This window comes from Gymnoscopelus braueri, assembly GCF_963280865.1.
Source record: "Gymnoscopelus braueri genome assembly, chromosome: 13".
Lineage (NCBI taxonomy): Eukaryota > Metazoa > Chordata > Actinopteri > Myctophiformes > Myctophidae > Gymnoscopelus > Gymnoscopelus braueri.
In genome coordinates, this window is record NC_137615.1 from 36,597,477 (window position 1) to 36,616,684 (window position 19,208).

The window sequence follows — 19,208 nt, forward strand, 5'->3', positions numbered from 1 at the left end:
ACACACATACACACACACTCTCACACAAGCATGCACACTCCATCAATATCTCTTCCTTTTTTCTTTTGCACCCCTAGCCCCCATCACACACACACACACACACACACACACACACACACACACACACACACACACACACACACACACACACACACACACACACACATATCCTCACACATTCCGTTGCATTTCTGCAGCACTTAGCGGGCGGGGGAGGGGTACGCAACACAGCTGTGTACATATGATCCTTCTCTCTCTTGCCGTCTGAAGATTGTATATGCTCTCCATATGTTCTCGAGGTTTCTGAGCTGTCAGCACCCGAGGTGTCCTTAAAAGAGAGCTTCACACTGCACAAGAAGAGAAGATGTTATAATAGACAGAGTTTGACATTTAGTTTTAATGTGTTTTGTTATGAATGCTTTTAAGTGAGTTGAGTTGTTAGTGCTTCCTTAAGACACTGGCTCACTAGACAATGTTGAGATTTTACTCTTGGGTTCAAGCACATGACGGGGGGAGGGGTGCAGGGTCTTGCGCTGCAGTGTTGCACATTTGACACAATGCGATCGATGTGAGATCGAGGCATGCGAGTGGTTTGCTCAGATGTCAGTGATAATGAGCAGCGTTAAGTATAGCGTTATAATTATGTCGTACGACCGTGTCGCTCGCTGAAAATAGCAGATCTACAAACTCACTCCGTGATACGGTTGTACGTTAGAGTATAAAATAAGCATTCGCATACGGGAGCAGAGGAGAGTGCAAATGTGAGGACCCCCCCGGCCCGGCCCCCCTCCTTCTCTCTCGGTCTCTCTCTCTTTCACCTGTCTGTTGCTTCAGTTCAGTCCAGGTCATGAAATTCTTTCTCACCATATCTGTTACAGGTATACAGTGGCTTGTTATATATATTTTGAAGGGGACAATCCTTCACCCTGTGTACTGTACTGTACTGAGAAATGGGATGTTAACAGGGTAATGGAGATTAAATGATGTGAATGCTGATTCATCTGCTGAAGGAACCTTTTGAGGCAGTCAAATTATGCTCCAAGTGAACAAATAGAATAACAGATAAGTGCTGATTTAACAGATGTTTTTGAGTGATAAATAGATGCTGTTGTGGAGTACAATCAATCAAAAGCAGCTTGGTGAACGCACATTCTGCGACGTACACGAAATGATGCTATGAATGCTACTTGAAGTTAATCACTTGACACTCATCCCTCATTTTGAGATTCCATCTTATCATTGCTGTGCTGGTTTCTGTCTAACTCGGTTTTATGCAAATATTTATATACATATGAACATGCAATAATGTAAATTAACGGCTGCAACAGTTTGCATCCTCATTTATGTTATTCAGGTGATGAAATGTATTTTCCAGCTGGGTTGTTTTCGTAGTAATGGCCATGGGGTGTGCGTTACTATCCAACCATACAAAATATAGAATCGAAGTAGCAGGAACAAACGGTTAAAGCAGTGATTCTCAACCTGTGGGTCGGAACCCCCAGGGGGGTCCTTACATGATTTTTTTTTGGGGGGGGGGGGGTCGCCAGATGACAGTGAACTGACAATTTAAGGACCTTTAAGACTTTTTTAATACCTTAACAAAAAAAAGAAAGAAATGAAAGAAAAAGACCATTACTGCATCAAAAGTAATCAACAAACTACATTATTTGACAAATTGTCAAATAATTTAAGAAAGAGGCAAATATTTGGCACAAAGCCTGGCAACATAGATCTGCTATTTTCACTATATTTATCTGTGGAACCGAGTCAAATAAAATTGTATGCCTCAACTCCTACATTCCAAGTGGGGGGTCCCCTGTTCAAATATGATCATTTTGGGGGATCACGGCCTGAAAAGGTTGAGAACCAGTGGGTTAAAGCAAATTGTGTTCATTACTGTTGATGCCTTTGCCTTAGCCGCAGTCAGGTGTTGAGAGCGTTGGCTCCCTCTGGTGGACTATCTCTATACTGCAAGTCATTCATTCAAGAGAACGACTTGGAAAACGGTTACACGGATAGACAGATTTATGCAGTGGTGGGAAAAGTACTCAAATGTTTTACTTAAGTAAAAGTATCAAAACTTCAGTATAGAAATACTCTGTTACAAGTAAAAGTCTGGTAATCAAAATGTACTTGAGTAAAAGTACAAAAGTATTGGCATCAAAATATACCAAAAGTAAAAGTGCTCATTGTGTGCAGTATGTCCCATTTCACAAGTTCAAAATGTATACAAATAAAAAATAAAAGCTCACAATGCGTCACATCGTGACGCATTGTAGGCTACTTGAGTAAATGTACTTACTTTACACCACTGCATTTATGATATGATAGAATAAGTTTGGTAGACACATGATGTAGACCTACACAAGTAGCCTATAACTGCAAGAAGATGTTTGGGTGTAAGGCGTTATAAACTGTTATGGTACTGTACTGTTATCTATTTCAGCAGCTGCTTTTGGTGTAGCCTAGGCTACAGTTTTTTCTGTATTTCACATACATTTTTGTTAATATTGATACTTCTTTGTCCTTAATGTCACGCCATTTTATAAACAAGTCATTCCTGTATGTTAGAGAGAGGTATCTATATTTTTCCAGAGTTACATTTTTATGAACCAAACTGGATATAAACATTTCTGCTGTAAACCTCGACTGCCTGAATGGTAATATATTTACTATAATAAATCCAAAATGGTCAAAGTCGTTTCTTGTCACTGACTGATTAATAAATAGGCTGTTTCTAAAGGCCTGAGCTACGTGCATTTTCATAATAGGCTACGGTATATATATGTAGGCAGTTTTTTTCCTAAGTGTTCTCAAGTTGAACTTGAACTCTGACCCCGTCTGATTTTCGACAGCAGTGGATTTTTTATTTAATTTTTTTCCTGTGTGTTGGGTCCCCACATTATTTTTTTTGGGGGGGGGGGTCCTCAGATGACCGTGAAGTGACAATTTAAGGATTTGAAGACCTTTTTAATACCTAAAAATAAAAGAAACAAACAAACAAGACCATTACTGCATCAAAAGTACAGATTTAATGTCGCTATATAATATGTAGGCCACAGCAAATGTGACAGACAGACGTACGTGTTCCCGGCTTGAAAGGAACAGGTCTAAATAATCCCTGATCACGTGACTCGTTGTAATAATCAGTCTGATCCAGAAAGACAGAAGTGTGTCCATAAGAAGAGAGAGAGCAGAGCTTCTCCTATGGAGCCTCACACCGTCACCGTCAGGGATAGCTACTAGCCTACCGGTATGTAACTGTAGTGCAGAATGCTTGTTATTAAACTGATAGCCAGTGATGGAAACTCAAATTTTTTACTTGTATCAATACCGCTATGTAGAAATACTAGAGTTACAAGTAAAAGTCCGGAATTCAGAATGTACTGAAGTAAAAGTATAAAAGTATTGGCATCAAAATTTACTTGATTGATTGATTGATGTACTTTATTTAGTAAGACATGAGAACAGTACATGACAGTACATAACAGTACATGGAAGTACAAATTCACAGTACAAATTCACTTAAAGCACTAGTAGGCTACTCATTGTGCAGAATGTCACATTTCACAAGTTTTCAAATAAATCTTTTGAAAATAGCAGATCTACAAGCTCACAAGCTTGTAGATGGCATTGTGAGCTTGTAGATTGCCTATTTTCAAATGGCCGAAATGCATATAGGCCAAGGTATAACTTGTTGTTACTGTATGTTTTGTAATAATAATCAAAATCTACAAAGTAACTAGTAACTAAAGTTTTCAAATAATTGAGTAAAAAGGACAATAGGCTATTTGAGATGTAGTGGAGTAGAAGTACAAGTATTGGAAATTGGAAATACTCCGGTAAAGTAAAGTACCTCAAAATTGTACTTAAGTACAGTACTTGAGTAAATGTACTTACTTTCCACCACTGCTGACAGCTTTTGTGTGGTAGTCAGGGGGCCAATACAGAAAAGTGCTTCAGAAATGACCTTTGCTATATATGTTTGGGTAAAAGCTGGTTAGAAGAGAACCCATAGAAGAGGTTTTAGGGTGGTTGTCATGTTGAATTTATTTTCTGGTGACTTTTAGAAGCCCTTTAATATTTGAATGCTCATTTCATGCATCAAATAATCAGATTAAACATCATGCATATGCTTAATTCTTTCTTTGAAATATATTTTATATTAAAGGACGTAGATAAAAGAACAATATGGAAAGTTATTTTGAATGTTATTGCAATAGATTTGTAAATGTTATGGTAAAAGATATATTTGAGGAAACTTCTTTAGTGGCGTTTTTGTCCAAATGTTTACTCTGTTTTGTTTTGAGTATACAAATTGCACAATGCAAAACATACATCACACCAAAATGGATAACATACAGCAGGACAAGACTGAAAATAAGAACATTTACATCATTGTCAATTTGTCATGCTAAATAGACAATAAAACAATACAAACACTCAATGCTGATGTGGCTAACTGTAACTGTAGTGGTGGAAATAATACTCAAAAAAGTATCAATATTGCAATGTAGAAATACTCTGTTACAAGTAAAAGTCCAGAATTCAAAATTTACTGGAGTAAAGTAAAAAGTACAAAAGTATTAGTATCAAAATGTACTTAAGTTAAAGTACCAAAAGTACAAACTCATTATGCAGAATGTCCCATTTCACAAGTTTTCAAATGTATGGTGGTGGAGTCTCCCGTCGATCCAACGGATGAGTAGACATGCAGTAATTTCCTCTTAGCGTGGCTCCTCATGTGGGAGCGTAGCCCTGTACTGGGACACACAGTCTTCCACAGATACTGCAGGGAGTTTTGTCCTGTGTTGATGTGAGAGGTCCACGTGTCCTGCAGTCTCTCTTGTCTTAGCCTCGATCTCCAGGCTTTTATTGTTTAGTTTTACTCTTGTCTTAGATTGATATATAAAAATAGCAGATCTACAAGCTCACAATGCATCGCATTCCGGCGCATTGTGAGCTTGTAGAACAGCTATTTTCAAATGGCCGAAATGTATATATGGCTGAAGTGGTTAATGTATCTTTTTATAATAATAATCAAAATCTACAAAGTAACTAGTAACTAAAGTAACATTTGAGATGTAGTGGAGTAGAAGTAAAAGTATAGAAAATTGGAAATACTCCATTAAAGTAAAAAATACCTACAAATTTTACTTAAATACAGTACTTGAGTAAATGTACTTAGTTACTTTACACCACTGGTAACTGTACAGTCCTGGATATTATCTTAACAGTATTACGACCACTACGCCAGCGGTCCGGGCCGCCAAATGAGTTTTTGCACCAAACTGCACATCTACGTGCTCCACTGCAGTAAATCCTTCTTTTATGACAGAAACAATGCCTGGTACTTCACTGGTTCCAAGCATCTGGCCTGTAGAGGTTCTTCGCTTGAAAGCTGGGGGACCAACCTGCCTTCTACCTTGTGCCAACCACAATTGATTGGTGAAGGAAGCTGTGGATGGGTCACTATAGTGACTGTTTCCAAACCCTGATAGTGATAGTGGACCCTCATGATGTGCAGAGTCAAGGCATCACTTGTCCTCACATTGGAAGAACTGAGCTCTGTCTCCTATGAACCTTCTTGTAGTATGGTAGCTAACTCAGCTTCATAGGTCTGAGCATTGCATCGGTTGCCGCAAGTGACAGCGGGACTGCACACAGTTCCTTTTGTAGACGCTCATCCATGTTGACCTCTCTGCCACGCTCCATGGAGACAATTATGCGGCAGAGAATATCCCTGTCTGGCTTCACACACTTGGTTTTGAGTTTTTCAAGCTTGGCATCTGCACTGTAGAGGCTTGAGAAAGTGTTTGGTTTTCTCTTGGTGAGGCTGTCGTGGAAGTCTGTGTTCTTTGTGACCAGTCGGTTTTTAACAAACTCAGTGATCATTTGCTTGCCAGACTCTGCAGTATTTCCAAGGTCCTTCAGTATATCTGAAGCAGCATCACCAGTTGTCAGAGACACTAGATCAAACACATTCTCCTGTTGAAGACGTGGTATCCCTAGAACTGTTCAACAAGTTGGATGACATCAGTATGATCTCTTTTGATTCTTGATGGAAGTCTTTGTGAGTGTCTTCATCATCCTCATGAGTCAGTCCAAACAATGAGCTGGTATCCTCTGCCAAGATTGCACGTTCATTGTAGGTGATGGACCAACGGTTCTAGCTGTCTCATTTCTGGTGATGCCTATCAGCCCTCCAGCAACCTTTTTGTGTTGATATGCTCAAGGCGAAGGTCAAAAGGAACTTAATTGAAGCTGTGTTTAGTCTCCTTGGCTGCAAAATCACCATTTAGGAAGCCCTGATAGACCTCTGGTGCTGTCTGTGCCAGATGTCCCATGTCTGCTGTGAATACAGCACCCCATCTTGTGTAATGGGTGTGATCATAAGCAGCAAATGAAATAATATGCATCATCACTCTAGCCAGCATCAACTAATATTAGCGTTGCTACTTGCATTTTCATTACTTTACCACATTAGCAGCTCAACATTATAGTATTACATTTAAAATAACATGTCAGTATTATGAAAAAGTCAGATTTGACCAGTTTTAAGTATATATTGATAAAAGTATCGTTTAAAAAAATTATGAGATGACAATACGGCTAGAACACATGACAAGGGGTTAAAGATTAATACTGGATAGGTTGTCTGCTTTTACCCAGAGGTGTTATCTCTGTTAATATCAACTTTGGCCCCCTGACTATGGGGCAGGCCGCAGGTCAAGGGTGCGTGTGTGTGCGTGTGTGAGAGTGAGTGACAACACAAGCTCAGTCAATAAACAGAGACAACACTAAATGGCCATAATAGATTCGGTTAATGGTAGGGTTTGGTAAATTGCCTTTCAAACACTCATTCATTCATTCACTGACGTCACCATACGTGGCGTGAAATAATCAAATGCAAATAGGCTATGAATCATAACCACGAGCAGCTGTCATATATAAATACGGCCTCTAACAGCTTATGTCTCTCCTGACAGGACTTTCAGAGACTGTGAAAACTGCACATTGTGCGAATGGTCGTGGTGGGTTGAAGAGGCGGTGAACAGCCTTAGGACAGCAAGGTTTTTAAAAGCAGTTCATCGGCAGAATGTCCGTCATCGGCGCAGAGCCTTTCAACTCGCCTGGCATGCAGAGGAGACACACGCTGCCCGCAAGCGAAGTTCGACCGCTCAACACGCAAGATGCTACAAGCGTCTTTGAAATCGAGAGGGAGGGTACGTTGTATACTACTTGTTGTTGTTGTTGTTGTTGTTTTTGTTGTTGTTGTTGTTGTTGTTGTTGTCGTCACATACTTAAATAATAGCCTACACAGAAGTTTCAAGAGTAATGTGTACGTTTTGAAGAGTTAAAATGGACATTGCATCACTGAATGACCATGCGTAATATGCATACACATCCACAACCGCAACAACGTCCACATTCTCACAATTTGCTCGCTCCGAATCGTCTGACATGCCAACCATTATTTATGCAGGGAAATTTCACCCACTGAATCTTCCTCTCTCTCTCTCTCTCTCTCTCTCTCTCTCTCTCTCTCTCTCTCTCTCTCTCTCTCTCTCTCTCTCTCTCTCTCTCTCCCTTCCCCAGCATTTATTTCCGTAACAGGAGACTGTCCACTTCACTTGGATGAAGTGCGACATTTTTTGACCTTGTGTCCAGAGCTGTCCATGGGTTGGTTTGAGGAAGGGAGACTTGTGGCCTTCATCATTGGCTCTTTATGGGACCAGGACAGGCTCACAACAGTAAGACTAATTTAATGTCCTCAGCATGGCTTGTGGTTGTATCAAGAATCCTCAATTAGCCCATTCAATCCGGGAACACATCTCTGTCATTTTAGATGTCTTTGGCTATTCAAAAATAGCAGATCTACAAGCTCATAGCGCAGCACCGAGTGCCGTGCTATGAGCTTGTAGATCTGCTATTTTTGAAAAATCTTGAAAATGTGTGCAAATCCTTTGAATATATATTCTACAAACGTCTTCTAAATCCTAATTATATCAGTGGTTCTCAAACGTTTTCATGTCAAGGACCCCCAAAATGAAATGCATTTTGCCGCAGACCCCCATCTCAAAATATTGTGTTCCAGGGACCCCCCCCCCCCCAGCCCCCCAGAAGCAAAGATTTGAGTTAAAAATGATCGCTTTAAAGATATATATTCAAAGATTTGCACAAGTTTTCACGAAAAAAATAAATAGAGGATCTACAAGTTCATAGCGCGGGACTCTGTGCCGCGCTATGAACTTGTATATCTGCTATTTTTTAATAGCCAAAGAAATCTTAAAATGACAGAGATGCGTTCCCGGATTGAATGGGTTAAAAGTGGATCATGTTGCATTGATTTGCAAAGACACATTTATCATGTCATTTATGAATTATAAGCACTGTTTGAATTGTATTGTATTGACATGATCAAACTCTGCCTCCAGGAAGCGTTGACACTTCACAAGCCCCACGGCTCCACAGTCCACATCCACGTCCTTGCAGTGCATCGCACCTTCAGGCAACAGGGCAAAGGCCCCCTTCTGATGTGGCGCTACCTTCAGTATCTTCGCTGTCTGCCAAACGTGCGCCGAGCCATGCTGATGTGCGAGGACTTCCTCATTCCTTTCTACCGAAAGTCTGGCTTTAAGGTGTTGGGGCGCTGTTCCATCACTGTGGCCAACCTAATCTTCACAGAAATGTGGTACCCGATTAGCGGCCACGCCTACATGCGCCGCAACAGTGAAGCCATCCGATTCCCTCAGCATCCCTTAACTTTGGGAGTGAAGACGAGAGACAAATCAGTTGATGTATGATGGAGATACCACCCTGCACATAGCCCTGTAAAGCCTACAAGAAACAAAGGATGTTTTGGGTACATTATGCACCACTCTGACATTATTTGTGTTATTATGTTGAAAAGTTTTTTTTGTCAATGCCTGTCTGACAGATAGTTGCATATATTCTTTTTCTTATTTTAATTATGAATAGAGGGCAAGCACCACTTGCCACATATGCTGAAAACTCAGTAAAAACAGTTGATTTACTGCATTGTACAGTACATGACACTGTAGCCTACTTGGCGCACAGAAGAAATCACTGTTAAATTAGCTTTTGTTAGACTCCGGTAGCCTACCTCTGTTACTTAAAGTAAAGCCTACTTAAAGTATCAAAAGTAAAAGTACTCGTTACGCAGAATGTCTGCAAATCTACAAGCTCACAATATGTTGCATGGCGATGCATTGTGAGCTTGTAGATTCGTCCATTTCAAATGGACGAAATGTATAAAGGGCTGAAGTGGGTAATGTATCTATTGTAATAATAATCAAAATATACAAAGTAACTAGTAACTAAAGTTTTCAAATAATTGTAGTGGAGTACAAGTACAATATCTGACTCTGAGATATTTAGTGGAGTGGTGTGGAGACAATCCACTAACATGCCAGGGTGAGTAGATGTAAAAGTACAGAAAATGGTAAATACTCTAGTAAAGTAAAAATATACCGAAATTGTACCTAAGTACAGTACTTGAGTACATGTACTTAGTTACTTTACACCACCGTATATGACGGAGCATAAATTGGGCATTAGCCGTGTCGTGTGAATATGTGGGCCATAATAAGCCATCCAGTGCTGAACAGCTCCCCTTCTGACGTCAGTGATGACTGGAGCATTAGCAGCTCAACAGACACACTGTAAGGGAGGCATTAACTCCTGCAAATGTCTCAGGACTTAAGAGAGGATCTAAGAGAGGATTCACAGGCGGTTATCCATGGTCCACTAACCTCACCTACATATACTGTATACAGTATAGGCTACCTGGTCAATGAAGACTTAACAAAAAGTTGTATTGTGTCTTTTGTCTTTTTATTTGTTTCTCTTTTTCCGGAATGGGGGGGGGGGGGGATTGTGTGTTGCAGAAACACATGTTGAAATGTTTTTATACTTTTCTTTTTTTACTTGTGAAATACGTATATTAAAGTTAAAGTAAATTTTATATTCTGTGAGTTTTTTTCCTTAAATGTCTATGGCTTCAGAAAAGTAGCCTTTATACAAGCGAGAGAAATAAGCAACCAGGTCTATGAAAACAAGCCAAAAAGAAGCGACCAGGCGGCAGGCCATATGAGCACTTTAAACCTATGCATCGGATATTTAAAAACAGCTGATCTACAAGCTCACAACGCGTCATGATGCGATGCGTTGTGAGCTTGTAGATCGGCTATTTTCAAGCAAAATGTGAAGAAAGTGACAAATAATGGATATTTCTTTTAACATTTTGACAACACAAATCTGGTACGGGGGCCCCTGGCACAAAATACTTAATTGTTTGAGAGAACCACTGGTTTAAACAACATTTAGGAAGCAAGCCCAAATAAGCAACTACACTTTAGAAACAAGCCCAAAAAAATGGAACCTGCGACTACCAATATTTACAAGCAACTTTACAGAAAAACAAGCCCAAAGTCGCTTATAATAAGCGGACCTGGCAACATCAGTGGCTCAGCTTGTCATTACCCCTTTATCTTTGTAGCCCTGTCGCTCACTGTCAACTATTCTTTTATCACCACCCCTTACCCTCCAGGAATTCACCTGGAGGGTATGCCTTTTTTTACTGACTCACCTGCACAAACAACTCCTAACTCGAGGTAAACTAAAGTAAGAGACACATGGTAATGAAGGGAAAGCCTTCTTGAATGAAGACTTAAGTCTAATCCACTAACATGCCAGCGCGTGAGCAGCTTCTGCACTGAAGGGCAAACCTGTGTTATGACCCTGACCTGCAGGTTGATATATGTTGTGGTTTGTTTTTATGTGGCACACCTCTTTCCCCTTGTGTGTGTGCATGTGTGTGTGCGTGTGCGTGTAGGGTAATGGTACTGAAACATTAGAAGGGGTTGCTGCTATGGATTGAAGCAATGAATGACAGCAGCCATTTTAAACCACAGCTGACATCTGCCCTCTCTCTTCACCTCATACAATGAGCTAGCATTATAGTCCTGTGAATTGTCTTGAGAGTTTTGTAAGTAGAGTAACTGTTGTGTAGACAAATATTTTGGAAAGTTTGTATAGTCTTGTGTTTGAATCTTCATTGATTCTGATAGACCTGGGGCCCGTTTCACGAAACCTGGATTAGGGATAAACCGGGTTTAATCGGCTATCCTGGCTTAAATTATCCAGGAATCGGTTTCACGAAAGCTGCGTTAGCTCGGCAGATTAATTTAGCCAGTAAACCTGGATATGTTTATCCATGATCCGGTTTCACGAAAGAAAATTGAAGCAATCCTACCTTAGTTACCATGGCAATTTAGCTGTGAAGTTAGCCGGCTAACAGCCAAGCTTTATTAATCCAGTGCCTTGTTCTTCAAGTTTTGTGAAATAGTTGTTAGTCCATCGTAAACCAATGAGTTTTTCCACACGTATTCATTTCTTATGCGAAAATCGAACCGGGGTTCCACGGGGGGTCCCCCGGCCCCCCGTGGACCCCTGCACCCCCAGACCCCCGGCCCCCCATGGACCCCCGCCCCCCGTGGTTCCCCAGACCCCCCATGGACCCCCGTGGACCCCCAGACCCCAAGCTTTTCACTTGTAGATTTTCTATACAATTATTCTGAGTGTTTATAATTATAATTCCAACATTCACTTAAACTCCTCATGTTTAAGCCTAACTAAATTATATATTTATGGACGTATATAAATTAATTGCATATTTTTGGACAACTTTTGCATTTAATTTGTCGGCAATACTTTGCCACGCTTTCTCCCTGGATCTATTTTTATTGCGGCCGTGTTTCCTCTCTTGCTTATTATACATTTTACTTCCTTGTATGATTCCATGAGCTGCTGCAGTGCTGCTGTTCAGCCACAGAGAAGAACGCCGCTCTGGTTTTGGGCTCCATGATTGGTCAAGTTCAAGGATTCTGCTATCGACTTTCATGGTCTTTTATAGGAATAGGTGAACGAACAGTCAGCCTGGTTTAACGATCCTGGCTTGACAAAGCCGCTCCTTCTCAGCCCGGCTTGGCGTTCGTGGAACCGAATAAACCAGGCTGAACAGCGCAGGCTTGTCAAACCTGGATTTGCCTTTCAAACCAGGATAATTTAATTCCGCTTTCGTGAAATAGACCCCTGGTTAGTTTGAAGACCTGTTTGTACTGCTATTTGTAAAATTGTACAGCCCCTTTTCATTTTTCTCTTGTTTTTGTTCAGGTTAGCTTAGATACTTCGATTGTTTACATTTTGATTAGAGAAGAGAAGTTTAGGGTTGATTAATGCACATTTGTTTAATGATGATAATAAAAATAATAATAATTATTATTTTATAAACTGCCACTCTCTTCACCTCATACAATGAGCTAGCATTATAGTCCTGTGAATTGTCTTGAGAGTTTTGTAAGTAGAGTAACTGTTGTGTAGACAAATATTTTGGAAAGTTTGTATAGTCTTGTGTTTGAATCTTCATTGATTCTGATAGACCTGGGGCCCGTTTCACGAAACCTGGATTAGGGATAAACCGGGTTTAATCGGCTATCCTGGCTTAAATTATCCAGGAATCGGTTTCACGAAAGCTGCGTTAGCTCGGCAGATTAATTTAGCCAGTAAACCTGGATATGTTTATCCATGATCCGGTTTCACGAAAGAAAATTGAAGCAATCCTACCTTAGTTACCATGGCAATTTAGCTGTGAAGTTAGCCGGCTAACAGCCAAGCTTTATTAATCCAGTGCCTTGTTCTTCAAGTTTTGTGAAATAGTTGTTAGTCCATCGTAAACCAATGAGTTTTTCCACACGTATTCATTTCTTATGCGAAAATCGAACCGGGGTTCCACGGGGGGTCCCCCGGCCCCCCGTGGACCCCTGCACCCCCAGACCCCCGGCCCCCCATGGACCCCCGCCCCCCGTGGTTCCCCAGACCCCCCATGGACCCCCGTGGACCCCCAGACCCCAAGCTTTTCACTTGTAGATTTTCTATACAATTATTCGGAGTGTTTATAATTATAATTCCAACATTCACTTAAACTCCTCATGTTTAAGCCTAACTAAATTATATATTTATGGACGTATATAAATTAATTGCATATTTTTGGACAACTTTTGCATTTAATTTGTCGGCAATACTTTGCCACGCTTTCTCCCTGGATCTATTTTTATTGCGGCCGTGTTTCCTCTCTTGCTTATTATACATTTTACTTCCTTGTATGATTCCATGAGCTGCTGCAGTGCTGCTGTTCAGCCACAGAGAAGAACGCCGCTCTGGTTTTGGGCTCCATGATTGGTCAAGTTCAAGGATTCTGCTATCGACTTTCATGGTCTTTTATAGGAATAGGTGAACGCACAGTCAGCCTGGTTTAACGATCCTGGCTTGACAAAGCCGCTCCTTCTCAGCCCGGCTTGGCGTTCGTGGAACCGAATAAACCAGGCTGAACAGCGCAGGCTTGTCAAACCTGGATTTGCCTTTCAAACCAGGATAATTTAATTCCGCTTTCGTGAAATAGACCCCTGGTTAGTTTGAAGACCTGTTTGTACTGCTATTTGTAAAATTGTACAGCCCCTTTTCATTTTTCTCTTGTTTTTGTTCAGGTTAGCTTAGATACTTCGATTGTTTACATTTTGATTAGAGAAGAGAAGTTTAGGGTTGATTAATGCACATTTGTTTAATGATGATAATAAAAATAATAATTATTATTATTTTATAAACTGCCACTCAGAATTTAGATTCATACTATGCAGCTGGCCTTTCTTGGGAGTGGGAAGAGTGGGGAGTCACAACAATACAGGTCTAAGTAGGAAATCAAGGTGTCATGTGTTTCTGGTTCAAACTGCTACTGAGCCAATCAAACGAAGCTATGGGAAAATGAATCGTAACAGGAAAAGAAAGAAAGACAGAAAGAAAGAAAGAAAGAAAGAAAGAAAGAAAGAAAGAAAGAAAGAAAGAAAGAAAGAAAGAAAGAAGAATATAAGTGGCTGGTAAATTTTGGAATCCATCACCCACTGTGGCAAGAGGACAAAAAGTTGATTTCCTAATGCTATACAATGTCCGCCGCTTCTGTTTTTATTGAAAGCAATTTTTGTTGGATATTAAGCATAATGTATAATCAGTCAAAGGCTGTGTTGTCTGGGGTCACACACGTTAACCCCTTGTCGTAAGTGCTAGTTTATGTGGTATTGAAATGATTACAGGTTAGATGTGAAGGATACGCTGTTATCCTAAATCACAGACCTAAAGCGAGGGGGAGAGAAAGAAAGAAAAGTGCAGTGTTAATTGCGTTTCTACAGAAATAATCACACTGCAACACAAAGGGGAACAGCAATTACCATTAATGTCACTCATGTAAATTGTGCATTTGGTGCAAATGCATCACACATCATTGCTGTCATAATTAACCCCTTACGTAGTTCTGTCAGGTTCTCTGTCAGGACTGTGGAACCATTGGCGCACTTGTCTGTATGTTCGAAACTGAACATGGTGGAAGTCTTTTTATTGTATTTCTTTTTCTGTTATTGTTATGTTTTGTATGGTGTTTTTTTATTGTGATATGGATCCCCCTTGGGTCTGAAATAAAGATTGTACCGCACCATGAAAATATAAATGATAATTCCATACGTCATCAAGAATAATCCATAGTACTGCTGATATCCAACATTAGTGTTGGAGGGCCAACCACACCGGGGGCCTATTACACGAAAGGAGAATTAAACTAGAAAATGTAGAAAACAGGTCTCCGCCAGGCGAGTACTGTCCAGGCGAGTACTGTTCCTGATTAATCCTGTCTTACCTATTTATATTACATATTGTCACGTGTCACGTGAAGCTTGACCAATGTTAGCTTGGCTGAGACGGACACACACACGGAGGGTAAAACTCTCCTGGCGGAGACAAAAGTCACACCCAGTGTGAAGTGAGCGGTGTTATTTAGAAACAACAGTGGTCATCACAGTGATGGAAGCTCACTTTAAAAAAAAATGATTTTCTGAAGTGCGTGGTGCTATTTATAGGTTATTATTTCATCATGCGTCTCGCTAGCCAATCAAAGCAAAGGGTCTGAATAGAGTCAGCCAATCACGGTACAATATTACATATTGTCACGTGTCACGTGAAGCTTGACCAATGTTAGCTTGGCTGAGACGGACACACACACACGGAGGGTAAAACATACTCTCCACCATTCCTTCGGCCTGGCGGAGACAATAATCTTAAAAGTGTGAGAACTACTGATTTAGAAGGCATTTGTAGAATAGACCTCAGGTCTTAATGGGTTAATATAATGTATGGGCAGAGACTTTACCACTGTGCGACCCGAGCGCCTATCTGGGGTCATTTGATCAAGATGTATCACTCAGATTGTCCAGATTCCATTCTAATTGGCTATGACTCTGCCTTCCAAAGTTTGCACGCCCTTGGTAGGCAACCCGGCCTGGCTGAGACTTGCGCTCCGAGGAGTACTCTTTTCTAGTTTATCTTTTCCATTTATTTTTAGAACTTCATTACTGGAAGACGACAATTGAGGGTTGACTGGGCTGAAACTTTATCTCGGTAAATGAAAAGGAACTCCATATTTGGACATGGCTGACATCATAGTGACAACGTAATGACAACGTAATGATGACGTGAGCTTTGAATCAGCTCAGCTTAAAACCAGACTGCTCAGTGTGAATGACACACATGGAGAGAGACATCGAGGAAGCCTTCAGCACCTACAAGAGGAACTATTCCAGCAGAGATCCAGGTGATTGCCCCGTAACCAGTCCTGGATCGCAAGGCCAAATATCATTAGTTCTTGGACCATTACAGCCTATGCATAGCAGTAGCTTTGACGATGAACCCACTGTTCCCGGCAACGAGCCAGCAGCAAGGAAACTCAGAAGAATCAAGTCCTTACAGTAGTCAACAGTCTACCAAGACTTTAACTCAATCGAAAGTAAAGAGAAATCATCCGACTAACACAGGAAAGAAAACTCACATCTGTAAACAATGTGCCAAGAGTTTCAGTCTCTTAGGTAACCTGAAAAGTCACCAGCGTGTCCACACGGGAGAAAAACCTTACCTCTGTAAACAGTGCCATAAGAGTTTCAGTCGGTTAGATAGTTTGAAAGAACACCAGAGTGTCCACACGGGAGAAAAACCTTTCTATTGTAAACAGTGTGCCAAGAGTTTCAGTCTGTTAAGTAACCTGAAGAAACACCAGAGTGTTCACACTGGAGAAAAACCTTTCCACTGTCAACAGTGTGCCAAGAGTTTCAGTCATATGCATCGCCTGAAAAGTCACCAGAGTGTTCACACCGGAGAAAAACCTTTCCACTGTAAACGGTGTGCCAAGAGTTTCAGTCTGTTAGGTAACCTGAAAAGTCACCAGCGTGTCCACACGGGAGAAAAACCTTACCTCTGTAAACAGTGCCATAAGAGTTTCAGTCGGTTAGATAGTTTGAAAGAACACCAGCGTATTCACACTGGAGAAAAACCTTTCCTCTGTAAACAGTGCCATAAGAGTTTCAGTCTGTTAGGTAACCTGAAAAGTCACCAGAGTGTTCACACCGGAGAAAAACCTTTCCACTGTCAACAGTGTGGTAAGAGTTTCAGTCGCTTAGATCGGCTGAAAATACACAAGTGTGTCCACACAGAGGATCTGGGTGTTGCAAGTGCATCGTTGCTCTAATTAAAACCAAACTTGGCACAAACACTGCTCCAGGGGTCTGCCATAACAATAGTCACACCGGGGGGCATGTCAGGGTCCCCTGGGGGCCACTGGCACACCGTTGCAACAAACATCAACAAACATGGCACAAATGCTGTTCAGGGATCTGCCATGATAATAGTCACACCCCCAAAAAATACTTAATTGCACACATGTGGGGCACTACAGCAGTGTAACAGCCATAGCTTGGTGACCATTGCTCTGATCAGCGCAATATAGGACTGGATTTTCTCTATCTAGTAGCTGGAGTTATGGCCGTTTAAACCCCAGCCAAAAGGAAAGCAGAGGGGGCAAAGTCTGGTCCGTACAGCCTGGTTTATTCCGTTCCATGAACGCCAAGCCAGGCTGAAAAGGAGTGACTTTGTCGAGCTAGACCTTGTCAAGCCAGGCTGTGTCGAGCCAGGATGGTAAAGCCAGGCTTCAAGTATTCCTATAAAAGACCATGAAAGTCGATAGCAGAATCCTTGAACTTGACCAATCATGGAGCCCAAAACCAGAGTGGCGTTCTTCTCTGTGGCTGAACAGCAGCACTGCAGCAGCTCATGGAACAGTGGCGTTCCCAGGAATTACATTTAGGGCAGGTGAGATTCTCTGGGAAAAATGTCGGGGGAAACAAGTTAACAACAACACTACACACACTGACTGCAAAACTGAAAAACGTTTATAAAAACAATATGCAAGTAGTGGTCTCTTCATGTTGTAGTTTAGTAATGAATGGCTCAAGCTGCTCTAAGAGCCCCTTTTATGCCAGGTGAGTACAGGTGATGGCCCAGACCCCCACCCCTGGCACTCCTGGTACCCCATAAAGACAAAGGCATACATTTGCATCGCTATATAGGCGAGGGTCGCTCTGCTGAATGGATACGGTGGTGATTAGCTGCCTGCCCGCGTGAATGGACGAGGAGGCGGGCTAATGGTCCAACGGCCACTATTCTGTTTGGATTTTTAATTCATTTTCTAGGGGAGGCGAGATTTTAGTTCCTGCCTCTACGGTGGGTACGCCACTTATAGCGTCACAATCATTTTTAACCACTTAGCTTTGGCTATTCAAAAATAGCAGATCTACAAGCTCATAGCTCGACACCGAGTGCCGCACTATGAGCTTGTAGATCTGCTATTTTTGAAAAATCTTGAAAATGTGTGCATATCTTTGAAATATATATACATTTTTAAAGCGAACATGTTTAACTCAAATCTTTGCTTCTGGGGGTCCCTGGCACAAAACATTTTCAGATGGGAGTCCGCGGCCAAATGTATATCAATTTAGGGGTCCTTGGCATGAAAAAGGTTGAAAACCACTGTTCTAAATGGCAGTGGTTCACAAACTTTTTAGCTAAAGAGTCTTGAGTTAAGACCCAGGCTTGTATGTATGTATGTATGTATATATATATATATATATATATATATATATATATATATATATATATATATATATGTGTGTGTATGTTACAGGGAAATTGGCATTCCAGGGAAATTGGAAGAGGAGCGCTTGTTTTCACCGCCCCCCAGGCAATTCTGTATAACCAATGCTAGAGGGCAATGAATGCACACTGAATCCACACGCATGCACACGCATGTGTGCGCACGCGTGTGCGTGTGTGCATGCGCACACATGCACACGCACACACGCACACATGTGTGTTGTCGTGGACACTGGATAGTAACCATAGACTGTAACCCATGAAAAGACCTATTCTCCCCCTATCGGTTCACAACTCGGACGGCGCTGATTTGACTAGCAGACCTTCGGCCGGTCGGTGCGGGCACTCGCACCTGGAGGCGCGAAACCCTATCTCGAAAAGCCCCGCCTCGCGCCGAAGCCCCGCGCCTAAAAGCGAGCGCTCCTCTTTCAATTTCCCTGGAATGCCAATTTCCCTGTGACATATAAATGTGTTGAATTAGCTGTGGAAAAATTTCCATGGTAACTAAGGTAGGATTGCGTACATTTTCTTTCGTGAAATCGAGTCATGGATAAACTTATCCAGGGTGTCTGGCTAAACTAATCTGGCAAGATAGTTCAGCTTTCATGAAAGCGATTCATCGCTAATCCTGGCTAAATTAAGCCAGGATAGGTGTTAAATCCAGGCTTAACACACACGATCCCGGGCTGGGGCGCTCCCCTAGAGTTAGTGTCGAAGTGTCCTTGAGCAAGACGCTGAACCCCTAATTGCTCCCGATGAGCAGGTTGGTGCCTTGCATGGTTTCCTCCGCCATCGGTGTATGAATGTGTGTGTGAATGGGTTAATGGCACAATCAATGTAAAGCGCTTCGGATAGAAGCGCTATATAAATGCACCATTTACCATTTAACCCCTAATCCTGCTTTCGTGAAATAGGCCCCCGGTTCAGTTCTGTGTCTGAGTCATTCTGCTATAGTGAAAGAACTTCCCAATAACCCTATAAGGGTCTTGAGGTCTACTGACCATATTCTGGTCCCACAAACAAACGCCCTCTGTGTATTTTTTTGGTTTCATCAGTTTTCCTTGTGTCTTAAGTGTTATTATTGATGGCACCCATTGACACCTTCA

General features: G+C 41.5%; 1 protein-coding gene across 1 annotated transcript; it reads left to right on the forward strand.

The window, feature by feature from the left end:
• Positions 1-7,099: 7,099 nt before the first annotated feature.
• On the forward strand, positions 7,100-8,807 carry LOC308099544 (serotonin N-acetyltransferase-like; the record flags this gene model as incomplete). Its single annotated transcript, XM_080448282.1, has 3 exons — positions 7,100-7,226; positions 7,600-7,754; positions 8,439-8,807. The coding sequence occupies 3 exons, from the start codon at positions 7,100-7,102 to the stop codon at positions 8,805-8,807; spliced, it is 651 nt and encodes a 216-aa protein (XP_080304408.1).
• Between the last annotated feature and the right edge of the window lie 10,401 nt (positions 8,808-19,208).